Source organism: Pygocentrus nattereri, chromosome 18 (assembly GCF_015220715.1).
Source record: "Pygocentrus nattereri isolate fPygNat1 chromosome 18, fPygNat1.pri, whole genome shotgun sequence".
NCBI lineage: Eukaryota > Metazoa > Chordata > Actinopteri > Characiformes > Serrasalmidae > Pygocentrus > Pygocentrus nattereri.
This window is the reverse complement of record NC_051228.1, coordinates 7,095,555-7,110,179: the sequence shown is the minus strand read 5'-3', so window position 1 is coordinate 7,110,179 and position 14,625 is coordinate 7,095,555. Positions and strand designations below refer to the sequence as shown.

Sequence of the window (14,625 nt, the reverse complement as noted above, 5' to 3'; positions counted from 1 at the left end):
ATTTCTCCTTGTAGAACTACAAAGTGCACTTATTTGATAAGAGGACCTCATGAAATTGACAAGCGTAGACACAAAGTAAGTGCACCTAAGAAATTGGCCATTAGATGAATGAACGCGGTTTTGTGGTCACCCTCAGCCAATTGAGTGTGATCTCACCTCATGCGCTAATCCTGTGGCGAGCGACTGGAGTGTGATTGCACCTCTCTCTGACGGAGCAAAGTGAGACATAGAGGTTTGGGGGTAGATCAGTGGGCCTTTCATTCAACACTCATTGCTTTGTGTTGTTACGCCTATCCAGCTGAATTCTTCTATTGTTTGCTCTTGTTTACATGATTTATCCCTTCTGGTCTTAAAATCCACCTGCCAACTGGACTCATGGCCACTTTCCCACTTGTATGGGTCAGTAATGGAGCTTTTTGTGGGCCATGTTTTTTTGTTGAATTTAGTAAATGTTGTGAAAATGTGAATGAAAAATGAAATAAATAAAAGGGTGGTCTCTGGTAGTCTCAGTGCTGTTCCTCTCACATAGTCAAAGGAGGTCTCTGCTCACTCAACACACCCTTAGATGGGTTATTCTGTCTGCACTCGCCCTGTGTTATGTCACGGGAGTCATGCAATGACTTCTTTTCAGGCCACAGTCCGTCTGCTTGTGGTTAAAATTGCCTTTGTCTCTTGATTCTGACCGAATTCTGTTTACTTATCTTTGCTATTATCTCACTTAGTGATTACTTCAGTTAAAGCATTCCTTCACGTAACTTTTATGAATCAATCTGCTCATAGTTGGCAGTTGGAAGAAGGTTGTGACAGCCAGACAAGGGCACTTGTGCACAAATGTCTCCCTCTAATGGTAGTTGAGGGGAAAAAAATGAGTTTTTAAGTTATAGTCCCCCCTAGTGGTAAGCTCCAGTATGACAGAGGACAGAAGTTCATTTGGGTGTAAGGCAAATTGAACAGTGGTTTGATGGATGAATACTCTTTTTCCACATTAAATTCATTAAACATTAAATTCCCTGCTTTTTTGTATTGTTTCAAACCAAGCGCTAAATCACAGCAGATTATTTCTCTGTCTGTTCACCACTGATTCATACGCCTATGCTACGGTGATATCAGATCACATGTGGCCATATGATCATCTTCCTGGAGGAACTAAAGACCTTCTACTGGATACTTCATTTTTGCCTGGTCATTTTTGACATCCCAGATACAGAGATGTAAGTCCATGACACCAGATAGAGCGTTGGTGGATGTGGTAGCAAAAGCTTGAGTTCCCAAGGCAGAGTGCCTTCATCATGTATAAGAGAATGAGAGAAAGGTACAGAGGTGTATAATCACCAGCGGTGGATGAAGTACACAAATCATGTACTTTAACTCAAGTAGAGACCTCCAAAGTAAAATATTACTCCAGTAAAGTAGAAGTTCCTCCCTTTAGACCTCCACTTGAGTAAAAGTACTAAAGTATTTACCTTCAAATGTACTTAAGTATAAAGTAAAAGTACTAAAAGAGTAATTCTGTCTCTAATTAATCAACTAATTTCAGGTGAAAGTCCTCCAGCGTCTCTCTTGGTAAACCAGTCTTTTAATAGAACGTCATTAATTAGTGACGCTGACGTCTATTAAAATGATCAGAAGCACAAAACACTGAAGGTAAACAGTTTCCATCAGGGAGAACCGAGTGGCTCTGAAATCACTTTTTACACACAAGCAAAGTTTCAGTTTCAGATTTATTTACAACTTAGTTCCAAGTTTAAGTTGAATAAAAACTGGCTTTAAACTCAGGATCACAGATGAGCTCCTTTACTATGTTGATCTGTAGGCGTCTGTTCATAAACATAAACCAGCCCAAACTCATTTACTATAAAATGAAATGCTGTTTGTAGAAATTCAGAAAAAAGCCGCGTCAGTCTCGACTGCATATGTGGACATATTTCTATATTGATTCTATACTGATCAGATGTCTGCAAAAATAAATATTGTCACATATTTTGTATCGTGAAAATCTCTTGAAGTATCACAATATGATATTTTTGCCATATCACTCACCTTCAAGATAAACATGCTGTTTTTCACACCATGTTTGTACCATTTGGCCATTAAGACTAGCAGAGGACACTTGGCCAGCCAAACCCTGCCCCCTTGGTGTTCATGTGTGGATTATTTGAGTGGGGTTAGATAGTGGTGGGGGTAATAGCCATGGGGTTGGCTGTTATTTTTAGCCCCCTCTCTAAGCAATGGCAGCTGTTCCCCCTCCCTCCTGCCTGTCCCTTCAGCCTCAGGCATTTGTTACCCCACTGCTCTCCACGGCAGTGACGTCCTGCCCCACGCATTGGCTCCCTCAACGCGGACTTCCACACGAGACTCGGACCAGCGCCGATCCACTCGAAGGCTAGCTGTGAGTGACCAGTATCAGTGAATTGCGTTTGGGGCTTGCTCTGCGGGTAGTCAGGCTGACTCTGGAGATAAGACTGCCAATCTGCTCAGTAAGGCTCGTCTTGCTTTACTGAGGCCTACTTGACCACTAGCTCTATTTATAGTGGGCCATGGGCTGCTGATGAAAGCTCAGAGCAACGTGCTATAGTTTTTTCAGTTTTGTGTTTTTGTTCTGAGACTTTACCTGTAGTGCCTTTGGTCTCTGGGTTAGTTACTCTATGCCAAGAACATGCTTTAAGCATTTGGTCTGGATTCCTGACTACAAGACTTGAGGAGATCAGCTGTGTAAACAAGGTTTTACTGTGGTTTTGATTGATTAGAGTAGCATGCTAATGTTTCAGTTGTTTTAGGAATCGGAAAAGGGCTTCAGATTATTCAGCAGTTATAACATCATCATGCATCATGTTTGCATTAAGCTGCTGTGTCACATTGTTGGTATCAGAGGTGCTAGGAGGCCTGGCATGATGAATATTGTGCTGTAATGTAACACCACTGAGACACTGACCAGACAGTCGACTAGAGTGAGCATGTAGCATTAGACGTTCAATGGCAAGAATTTTAGCTTTACGATACGACGATGTGCTATGAGATACATGTAATTAACATGTTTAATGACATAATATGTGGGCTAAGCCTGTTTGCGAGTGGTCACCGCAGTACTACCAACCTTAAAGACAAACTCCACTGAAATTTCAGAATGTCTCCATAGATTAAGTAATGACAATATAAACAAAGTTGTTCAGAGTGGATTGATGTGAAATGCTGCATTTAAGGTAAGCCAGAATTATTCACAGAAGTGCTGAGAGGAAGCAGAAGTCAGAAGAGTTCAATGCCTTTATCTTTTAAGCTTCATCACTGAAAGTTATTATATTAAATGGCTATGACATTGTAATTTTGAGAACTTACAGTTGGCTATGGCAGATCTAGCAGGGCAGAAATTTGACTTGTAGGACTGACTTGTGGCATCCTATGACAGTGCCACGTTCAAAGTCACTGTATGAACCATTCTGTTGCCAGTGCTAGTCTATGAAGATGGCATTTGATTTTATTCACGTTTCAATGGGTGCAGCTGAAACATATTAACTTAATAATTAGGTGGGGTGTCCATGTACTTTTGGCCATGTCACATCATTACCATTATACACTGTGATGTATACTATTTTGGGCTTTACTGAACAAAGAACAAAACCCTCAATATGTGTTCTGTAAAACACATTGTTACCAAGATCTTAATCACTATAGGATGTATTGTTCTACAGCTATAAATAATGAGGTTCATTTATAATTGTGTACAGTACAGAGCAGATGGCTTTGTGCTATGAGCTCTGTAAAGGCACAGTACTGATAAGGGCATTGTTTGCTCTGTCTGCTGTACGGGACATTGTGACTTAAACCAGAGACTCAGAGTAATAATGCACATGAGTTAGGACTCTCTTTGGAAATTAGCAGAGCGTGTGTCCCCTTCTCGCCAAATGGAAAGGCTTCTAAATACATCTGCTAGTTTGAGAGCTGTGACACACTTAGCCCACCGATTAAAATACCGGCACACAAGATCCTCAGCTTATGACCTCTCTGTCTGCTTTTCTTTTGGAGAAGCTAAAGCAATTAAAGCAGAGAGTCATCAGGGGAGGCTTAGTTGTCTCTTCTTCAGTCCAAATATTGTTGTATGATGCCTCGAATATCATGGACAACCTCATTATGTTTGCATGACAAAGCCAACTTCCTGTTCTTACTTTTATTATTTTATTTTTTGTACCTTTCACATCTTACATCTCATGTATGTGTGTTACATCTGACACACACACACACACACACACACACACACACACACAAACAAACAAACAAACAAACACACACACACACACACACACACACACACACACACACACACACACACACACACACAGATTATTTTTTGTTTTTGTGATGTCACTATGACCAACAATGTGTTAACACATACGGTATGTAAGTATACCACCAGAGCAGCCACCTGAGGTAACATACAAATGACCTAGCAAGACCTTAGCAACCACTTGGGATAACATGCAAATGACCTAGCAACACCTTCGTAACCACCTGGGATAACATACAAATGACCTAGCAAGACAGCAATTACCTGGTACACTATAGCATGGCCTAGCAGGCTAGCAACAGCCTAGTAACACCATATCAACTTCCTGCAGTACAACAGTAACAGCCTAACAACGCCTTAGCAACCACCTGGGATAACATTGTCATGCCAACTTAAAGTTCACACACTTCACCTTTTTCCTTTCTGTTTAAGTTTCACTCCCAAGTCCTTACATTCCATGTATGAAAACTACGTTGCAAGCAGCCCATTTTAGATTCACTGCTTTTGTGATGTCACTACAACCAACATATTTACATGTATATTCACATATATGTACATACCAGCCCACAGCAGTTTAGCCCCACCCATTCACACTGAAATTGTAAGGAGTGTTTAGACTGAACTGCGTTTGAATGAGGTGCAGTACAGGGAAGCCAATCCGAACAGAGCTTATTTACATATATATCTCAGAAGTCTTTTTTAAAAACAGCCTAAGGATAAAGAGTAAAACGATCAAGAAAAATGAATAATCACCGTTTTTTGGTACATAAACCCACACATAACTCATAAGTGGACCTCAGCGGATAAAATAAAGTACAAGACAATTGCAGGTCATGGTTGTTTTGGACTATTTCTGTTGGTCCATTCATCGTGAGTTGTTCATGCTGGTATTTTTTCAGGGTGAAAAATTAACTCCACACATTTGGGTTACAAGGTGTTGATACTCTCTTCACTGTGTACTTCAGTCTCAAAATACTGTCCTCACTGTCGTGTATCTGTCCAAACACCTTCAACCATGTTCAAAGCAGATTTGACCTGAGCTACAGCTGATTCATTCTGCTTCTCTTTCTCCACTCTCCTCTGTTCTGCTTCCCTTAGCTGACCATTTCATCCCTCTGCCCCACCCGGCTGTTTCATTGCGAAGATCTGCCCGCTGTGATCCTCCGTCAGTTCTCCATCTCATCTCCCCAGCCTCCTCCTCTCCTCTCTCATTCCTTCTCTCTGCTCCCCTCCTCTGCTCTCTCCCTCCTTTCTCGACCTGCTTGGCCCATGACCACAGGCCTGCCCCCATGGCTTTCTCATCACGCTTTTCATTCTGGGAAAAAAAGGGAAGTGGAGTTTAATCTGTGCTGTTTTTTATCCTGTGTATTTGTTCATGGACTGCATGCAGATGTTACAGAATGAATTGTTTTTGTGCTTTTGTAATAGTAAGTTTTTATAATACTACATTAGTTTGAGCTTTAAAGGAATACTTTAATGTTTTTTCCACCTGATCTCCTTTAACTACATCTGTCGTGTACAGTCAGTAACCACGGACAGGAATGTCAGCGTGTTTCCTTCAGGGCTGCAACTATAGGATAGTGTGTGTGTGTATATGTGTACATTTTATGTAATTATATATATATATATATATATATATATATATATATATATATATATATATATATATATATATATATATATATAAATAAAAAATCTAATATATATTCCAATAAATATTATCTTGAAGTTTCAAATATTCTATGACTAAGAACATTTCAGGAGGTGTTTCAAGACGTTTCACTTACAACCCCAATTCCATTGAAGTTGGGACGTTGTGTAAAACATAAATAAAAACAGAATACGATAAATTGCAAATCCTTTTCAACTTATATTCAATTGAATGCACAACAAAGACAAGATATTTAATATTTAATGTTCAAACAGATAAACTTTATTGTTTTTTGCAAATATTCACTCATTTTGAATATGATGCCTGCAACACGTTCTAAAGAAGTTTGGACAGGAGCAATAAAAGACTGGAAAAGTCGAGGAATGCTCAAAAAACATTCCACAGGTGACCAGGTTAATTGGAAACAGGTGAGTGTCATGCTTGGGTATAAAGGGAGCATCCCTGAAAGGCTCAGTCGTTCACAAGCAAGGATGGGGTGAGGTTCACCACTTTGTGAACAACTGCGTGAGCAAATAGTCCAACAGTTTAAGAAACAACGTTTCTCAATGTGCAACTGCAGGGAATTTAGGGATTTCATCATCTACAGTCAACAGTCATCTACATATCATCAAAAGATTCAGAGAATCTGGAGAAATCTCTGCAAGTAAGCGGCAAGGCAGAAAACCAACACTGAATGCCCGTGACCTTTGATCCCTCAGACGGCACTGCATTAAAAACCCACATCATTCTGTAACGGATATTCCCACATGGGCTCAGGAACACTTCAGAAAACCACTGTCAGTGAACTCAGTTCGTTGCTCCATCTACAAGTGCAAGTTAAAACTCTGCCATGCAAAGCGAAGCCACATATCAACAACACCCAGAAACGCCGCCGGCTTCTCTGGGCCCGAGCTCATCTGAGATGGACTGACGCAAAGTGGAAAAGTGTCCTGTGGTCTGACGAGTCCACATTTCAAATTGTTTTTGGAAATCATGGACGTCGTGTCCTCTGGGCCAAAGAGGAAAAGGACTGTCTGGATTGTTTTCAGCGCAAAGTTCAAAAGCCAGCATCTCTGATGGTGTGGGGGTGTGTTAGTGCCCATGGCATGGGTAACTTGCACATCTGTGAAGGCACCATTAATGCTGAAAGGTACATACAGGTTTTGGAGCAACATCTGCTGCCATCCAAGCAACGTCTTTTTCAGGGACGTCCCGCTTATTTCAGCAAGACAATGCCAAGCCACATTCTGCACGTGTTACAACAGTGTGGCTTCGTAGTAAAAGAGTACAGATACTAGACTAGCCTGCCTGCAGTCCAGACCGTCTCTCATTGAAAATGTGTGGCGCACTATGAAGTGCAAAATACGACAACGGAGACCCCGGACTGTTGAGCAACTGAAGTTGTACATCAAGCAAGAATGGGTAAGAATTCCATCTACAAAGCTTGACCAATTAGTGTCCTCAGTTCCCAAACGCTTATTGAGTGTTTAAAGGAAAGGTGATGTAACACAGTGGTAAACATGCCCCTGTCCCAACTTCTTTGGAATGTGTTGCAGACATCAAATTCAATATAAAAGTTTATCTGTTTGAACATTAAATATCTTGTCTTTGTAGTGTATTCAATTGAATATAGGTTGAAAAGGATTGGCAAATCATCGTATTCTGTTTTTATTTATGTTTTACACAAGGTCCCAACTTCATTGGAATTGGGGTTGTAAGTAACTGGACAAGTATTATTATTATTATTATTATTATTATTATTATTATGGAATGGTATGGAAACCTCACAGATTGATAATAATTTTCATAGCAACTTGCATTAAAATGCTAAACTGCCTAGTGCAGCACTGCCAAAGTGCTGATCCTGCAGATCGAGCAACCCGGATCAGGTTGCTCCACTTGGCTCAGTCTTGAGTGATGCAGGAGAGCAGAAGAAATAGTGTCATTTTATCCACCGTCGTAAAAATGAAAACATTTTGCTGAACTCTGGTCAGTAAACAAAGGAGCAATGAAGGCTTTTCAGCCTTGCAAAATCACTTTATACTGCTAAACTCAACCGCATCGGCTTTAACAGTCAGTGCTGTCTTAATAATCTTCCTACAGCTCTGGGCACCTAGCTGACCTGAACGCTCTTATGTTCTCTAAACCTGACAGCCTGCTAGCTAGCAATCCAGAGCTGTACTGAGATACTGTATGTCAGAATAACTAGTTAAACTAGTAAATCTGTTAAAATACAGTAAAATGCAGTAGTTTCTACGGAGCTAAATAACCATCATTTTACACATTTTCTGCTTTCTTTCTGAAATCGCAGTCTCCAATTAGTCCGGTGTGCAGAGCTGCCAGCGGCATGCTACTGATGACAAGCTAGCTTAGTGTTTGGCTTGATAAACAAATGCTTGTTTCCCTGCAAAAGTACGTGGGTTCATAAAAGAGGTAAACATGTCGGTCATTCAAATAGCTTTTCCATTTTTTTTTAATATTATAGATATCAGAAGTTGTTTAGTATTATTGAAGATTTGTTGCAGCCTTGGTTTCTCTGACTTTAGAACCGAAGAGAAAGCATGTTGACTTGAAAGGCACTTATTGTTGCTGTTGGCATAAAACATTGTGTCTCCGTTTTTGTAATTTTATTTATTTATTTACTTACTTATTTATTTACTTACTTATTTAATGCAAACTCCCCTATACATTGTTTTGAAATTCTACGATGAACGGAGCAATAGAAATGACCCAAAACAATTTTTGGAATAAGACTTGAACTTTTTTGAAAGTTTGGCATGTTTTTCACTTTTTATGAAAAGTTGCCTTTTTGGACATATAAGGTTTAGTTCCTACAGCGATGTCATGCTAGAGGCCAATGGGAACATATAGCACCTGCCCTTTGACATCTGTTATTCAGCACATGCCCACTAACATCTGCTATAACAGCTGTTTAAGCCAGTGGTTTTCTGTTCTTTTCTAAGTTTAGAGATCTTGCTGTCCATCATAACTGACTGTATGTTACCGATGGTGCAGATGAAGATTAGGTTGAAAAGCTACTCTGTGTTTTGTTGACCACATGAGAACGTTTGCCAGCCTTGTGCCTGATGGGAAGGGAAGGAGAGGCTTGTGGTCAGTCTTGTGGTCAGGCTAGATCTACTGTAGCTGCAGTCTCACCCAGATCCCATTCAGTTTGACTCTGACTAGCAACTGAGCTTTGGGATTACTGACAACAAAGCTGTTTTCCATCCAGCTTCATCCATGTAGCTCTGTGTAATGCTGTTTTCTACAGACACCTGTCCAGCTGTGCGTGATTATTGCTAGAGTGGAAAGAGCGTGATCACACTTATGCCCGCGAATGTTTCTAAGTAGGCCTCATCCTGGGATTAACCTCCAAACTACTTTTATTTATTTGCCCTTCTATAGGTTAAAGATGAAAACACTCCAGGCTCCAAAGGCTCAAATGTAAGTGCTGAAAGCAGATTCCCTTTGATCGCGTCTTCTTTCTTCGGGGGGTAGTACAAGATCACAGACTTCAGGTATATTGGACCATATTAAGCCCTATTTGAGCTGGATCTGTTCAACCTGGGACCTGTCTTAGACTTGGACACGGTTCCTCGCAAGTTTCAGCTCCAATAAAGCAAAGCCTAACAAACCATTACCTTCACCTGGAGCAGGTTAGATGTGTAGCATTAGATGCCAAGATGTAGCCTGATAAAAAGTGATCCTTCATTACAGATGATCCAAGCTTAAAGTTAGCTGGCCTCATCCAGGAGTCCTGCAGAGATTCATGCTGGATTAAAATCACTCTACAGTTATTACTGTCAGACCGTAAAAACTATGCACACTGCAATTACTCCGTAATTATTAGTCAGACTGCAAAAAACTAAACACGCTGCATTCATTCTGGATTAAACACGTCGGCATTGATGGGGAAACATTACAGAACTCCCACAGGTAGAACTAATCCGGTATGAATCCAGCTCCATTTCAATGTGGCAGAGCTGATCGGAGTCCCGTTTGATGGAATATGAAAAAGATGAGTCGTGATATACACTCTTACTCTTGTATCAGAAATATGTGCCGTTTCCTTTCATTTCTCAACCTGGTGTGCTCTTATGATCATACAGAGTGTGATAGCAGGACACAGCAGAGGTCAGTGTTCCTGTGTGCTGGGTGGAATGTGAAATGAAAGGAATAGCTGCTCTTTCTCTCTCTCCACAGGCAAGGTCTTGGCTGCTTGCCTGTTTTGCATTCTCTCTAATTGTCAGGTTTGAGGGAGGACTGTTTTTCCACTCTTTCAACAGGGACTTATTTCAATGCTGTAGACTGTAGCAGTGGAAGGGAATGGTGGAGGGCTGTTGCTTAATTCTGTCTTGAATGCAGATAAACAGCAGATAAAAAGATCCTAGACATGTTTGTGTTGAAGGCTTCCTAGTGTGGCTACCTGTAAGTCTTTTTAAAGCCAGTTTAATCTGTCAGTAGAGTTTGCATGACTCATTTCTGACAGTTCTCCCTCCTATGAGATTAGAAGGATTAGCTTCTGATCTGTGAACGTCATACTGGATAAAAAGAAACCTGTAAGGCCTGTTTTAGTGCATAAAAATCACTATAATCAATTAAATGTATAATGTGTGCAAAAAAATGGTAAAGAATCTGGTAAATTGATGCAAACACAGTTAATTCAATGCTGTTCTATAAGCTTTCCAACCTAAAATATGTAAATAAATAAATAAATGTGATTATTGAAACGAGGCATTGTTAAACATGGGCAATATAAAAAAATTCTGACTTTTTTGATGGAACTGTGAATAAAAGGAACTGTTTTGAGTTTAAATAGGGGGATATGGACCTTCATTGTTTACTTTGGGAGGCTTAATTGTAACATTGTGTGAAACTACCTCCGCCATGTGGAGGCTGTTTTTCAGGCTGGCTAGCTCTCACTGTGAGTTGCTTAAATTCTTCAGATGCCTGCAACACATTCCAAAGAAGTTGTTCTTAAACTGTTGGACTATTTGCTCACGCAGTTGTTCACAAAGTGGTGAACCTCGCCCCGTCCTTGCTTGTGAACGACTGAGCCTTTCAGGGATGCTCCCTTTGTACCCAATCATGACACTCCCCTGTTTCCAATTCACCTGTTCACCTGTGGAATGTTCCAAACAGGTGTTTTTTCAGCATTCCTCAACTTTCCCAGTCTTTTGTTGCCCCTGTCCCAACTTCTTTGGAACATGTTGCAGGCATCAAATTCAAAATGAGTGAATATTTGCAAAAAACAGTTTATTAAATTAAATAATTAAGTATTTTGTCTCTGTAGTGTGTTCAATTGAATATAGGTTGAAAAGGACTTGGAAATCATCGTATTCTGTTTTTATTTATGTTTTACACAACGTCCCAACTTCATTGGAATTGGGGTTGTACATAAAATATCCATGTTACACTTAATGCTGCACAAGTTTGTGCATAACTCAAAGATTATCATTGGACAGGTCTTATTTTATATATATATATATATATATATATATATATATATATACACACACACACACACACACACACACACACACACACACACACACACACAAGTACATCCTCAACGACCAAGTATGATGTCAAATTTTTCTGGTCATATTTTATTTGGATGATCTACATAAACCTACATTATTAACAAACTTTCTGGTGATACTTAGTTGATTATGAACAACATTAAGATTAAGGTTAGGTCTAGGAGTAGGTGCAGGTTTTGCCTTGAGGTTAGGATTAGGGATAAATTTAATGGAATCTTTCACACAAAATTTCAAGTTCAGTTTCATTTAGTAGATATTTAGTTGAATGTTAGTTAAAAGTAGACTGAGCATCTACAAAACACCTGCAGTGAATCATCCAAATAAATTGTTACCATTTAGTGTGTCCACTTGTGACCACTTGCCTTAATTTTTTCAACGAAAGGCTACTGAGCGAGGCGACCGTCTGAGCGTTGGAGATCGCAAGTTTGATCCTGGGTGATGCTACAGCCGTCTGTAGCTGGGAGTCCTAGAGAGCACAATTGGCTTCGCTCTCTCTGGGTGGGTAGGATGGCCCCCCTTCTCCCCCCATCACTCAAAGTGATACTATTCAGCGCAGGCGTCTGTTAGCTGACACAACAGGTCTGGCGGTTGCCGTTTTCCTCTGAGTGCATTCGGCTGTCAAATGAGGTTGTGTGTGCAGCAGTTTGAAAAGATGTGGTGGCTGGTTTCACAGGATTCGGAGGAAGCCTGTGGTGGCCTTCACCCTCCTAGCATTCATAGCATTGTGTGATTGGGGGAGTCCTAACTCACAGGTGGAATTGGAGAAACAATTTGGTAAACCCCCTCACCTCCAAAGTTCAGTTTTAGAAGTTGGTTGCATTTTCTGCTTCTGACCATCCAAGTAATCCCAAACACACTGATTGATTTTGAGGTCTGGACTCTGGGGTGGTCAGTCCACTGTTCTGAGAACACCAGCGACTTCTTTATTGTTCTAGTTTGATGTCTTTCTTAATGTCAGCTTCTTGACCTCCTTTAAGTTTGTCTGATGGGGACAATTTGGTGGTGTACCAGTCCTTGCTGGTAGCTGTTAGGAGTTCCATTTTCTCTGTATCTTTTAATAATTTTTTGATCTCCAGTTTTGGAAACTCCTGTTTTTTTCACTTATTTTTATTCAGCTTTCTCCTTCCTTATGCAAGTGGATTATCTTGTGTCTAATCTCTTCAGAAACATCTGATAATTGAATAACCTGGACTTAATTATTGGAAAATAAGTAAATGAAGGGTGGCCTCTGATTTTTGCGCAGTGCTGCATGTAAAATAAGCTGTTTTAGTCTTATAGACACAGGCAGTGCACATTGCTATAATAATGAATGCCAGCCCACCTCAGTGATGCTGCTGCAGGCGTGGGGTGGTGCTGATTTATTATTCCTCCGAGGAGGAGTGCACGTGATCCTCCAAACTGGACGGCATGCTCCATTGACTGACGCATCCATCCTCTCCTTCTCCACCAATCACAGCTGCCCGGGGAGTGGGAGGAACCACTGGACTGACAGAGGGCAATGGAGAGAAGGAGGAGAGAAAAGCAGGTCGGAAAGAATAACGGAAATAGCTGGAGACAGGCATGAGCGGGTCAGAGCGAATGGAAGGTGTATTAGGCACGAGTGTGTGTGTGTGAGTCAGCATGGAGATGAGGTCGGAGCTGGAAGCTGCCTGGAGGCCAGTGCAGCGCTCTACGAGTGTCTGCGTCTTCAGCACAGCACCGGAATCTTCTCCCACCTGGAAGAGGACTAGCACTATCACAGTCAGGATAGATATGAAGGTCTGTCTCCACATAGGCTCAAAAGAGTCTTCTGATTGCTCTTTATTTTATCTGTGAGAGTGGTTTTCTTGCTGTTTTGGTTGCTGGTCCTTTGCCTAAGAAGGATATCAGAAGATCACTGATGCTGTGGAGTAATGTAGCTATGTAGGGAGGGGAAAGAAAGGCCACTGTCCAGATTCCTCTGTGGCAGACTGTGTACAGTGTTGTCTCAGGGCTGGAAGCCAGCGTTGCATTGCAGTGGCTCTAAATGATGTTGTTGACTGCAAACCTCTAGTTGCTGAACCTAGTTGGGTGTCTTCACTCACTCTCTACTGTACGAGGAGGTATGACAGTTGTGAATCCAGTGGGAGTCCAGTGTTTGGGTGGCATACAAGGTTTGGCCGGTTTTCTCTCTTGCTTTACTTAGTTGATTAGGGAAACAGGTGGATGAAGAATGGCTGCCTGAAGTCTGTGATCTTCAATCTTTATTTAAATGAAAGTTTACTCAAGTCATGAAGGTTTATAAGATTTAAATCAGGGCTAAAATGTACATCTGGGATGCTTTTGTCATTAAATCATTTGCATTTGCTGTAGGTGTTTTCTGTTTTTGGCTAAATAATGAAAAAAGTTTGAAATTTCCCTATTTTCCATTTCCTCTTTGTTGTGTTTCTTTATTTGTGTGTTTGTGTGGGTGTGTGTAGTCGGACAGCGAGGGCAGTATGAGCAGTCAGTCTCAGTCAGTGGTGGACGGAGGTGGTGGACCTGCCCATGGCCCCCCGGCCAGTCGCAGGGTTGCTGAACCTCCTCCAGCACAGAGGAGCAATGGCTCCATTAGTGGTCCCAGCCAAAATGGCAGTGAAGTGCCAAAGCCTGTGATGCGCAGGGTGGTGAGGAGGGTAGGTCTGGGGGTGGAGGAGCGTCCTACTTCTGTCCCAGAACCTCCAAAACCCACCTCCACTGCCACCTCTGTACCCAAATTGACCAAAGCCCCTACTCAGGCTTCCAATCGAGAGGATGATATTTCTGCAGGTCTGACCAGTCTCATGGGACGTGGTAGGACCAAAGAACATCGCGCTCGATCTCGAGCTGCTGACCGCAAAGAGGCCAAAGAGGAGAATGTGGAGAACCAGAAAACTGTAGAAGAGGCCATGCAAGAGGTTCCCACTGCCAACCTGCCTAAAACGGATACGCTGGCCCCACCTGTGAGCTTCCTCCCTTCACATAAACCGAACCCCCTCACTCCGTCTGCTAGCCTTACCCCACCTGTCAAGCCAGACCCATTAGCCCCACCGACTGGCTTCATCCCACCTGTCAAGCCAGACCCATTAGCCCCACCGACTGGCTTCATCCCACCTGTCAAGCCAAATGCTTTGGCTCTCCCCACTGGTTTCATCCCACCCACCAAAGCAGACCCA

At 41.6% G+C, this 14,625-nt stretch overlaps 1 protein-coding gene across 10 annotated transcripts in view; it reads left to right on the top strand.

Annotated features, from left to right (window-relative positions):
• myo18aa (myosin XVIIIAa) overlaps positions 1-14,625 on the top strand; it is a 151,972-nt gene that overhangs the window by 29,138 nt on the left and 108,209 nt on the right. For 3 of the 10 annotated variants that reach the window (XM_037547596.1, XM_037547597.1, XM_037547595.1), the window contains exons 1-2: positions 12,747-13,231; positions 13,912-14,625. The exon at positions 13,912-14,625 is cut by the window's right edge and continues 240 nt beyond it. The exons of 5 other annotated variants lie outside the window; for them this stretch is intronic. In XM_037547596.1, the coding sequence (XP_037403493.1) occupies positions 13,094-13,231; positions 13,912-14,625 (852 nt within the window). In that variant the 5' untranslated portion in view covers positions 12,747-13,093. Of the gene's footprint in view, positions 1-12,746; positions 13,232-13,911 lie in introns of those variants that run through there. 2 more of the 10 variants (XM_037547603.1, XM_037547602.1) reach the window with 1 other exon arrangement.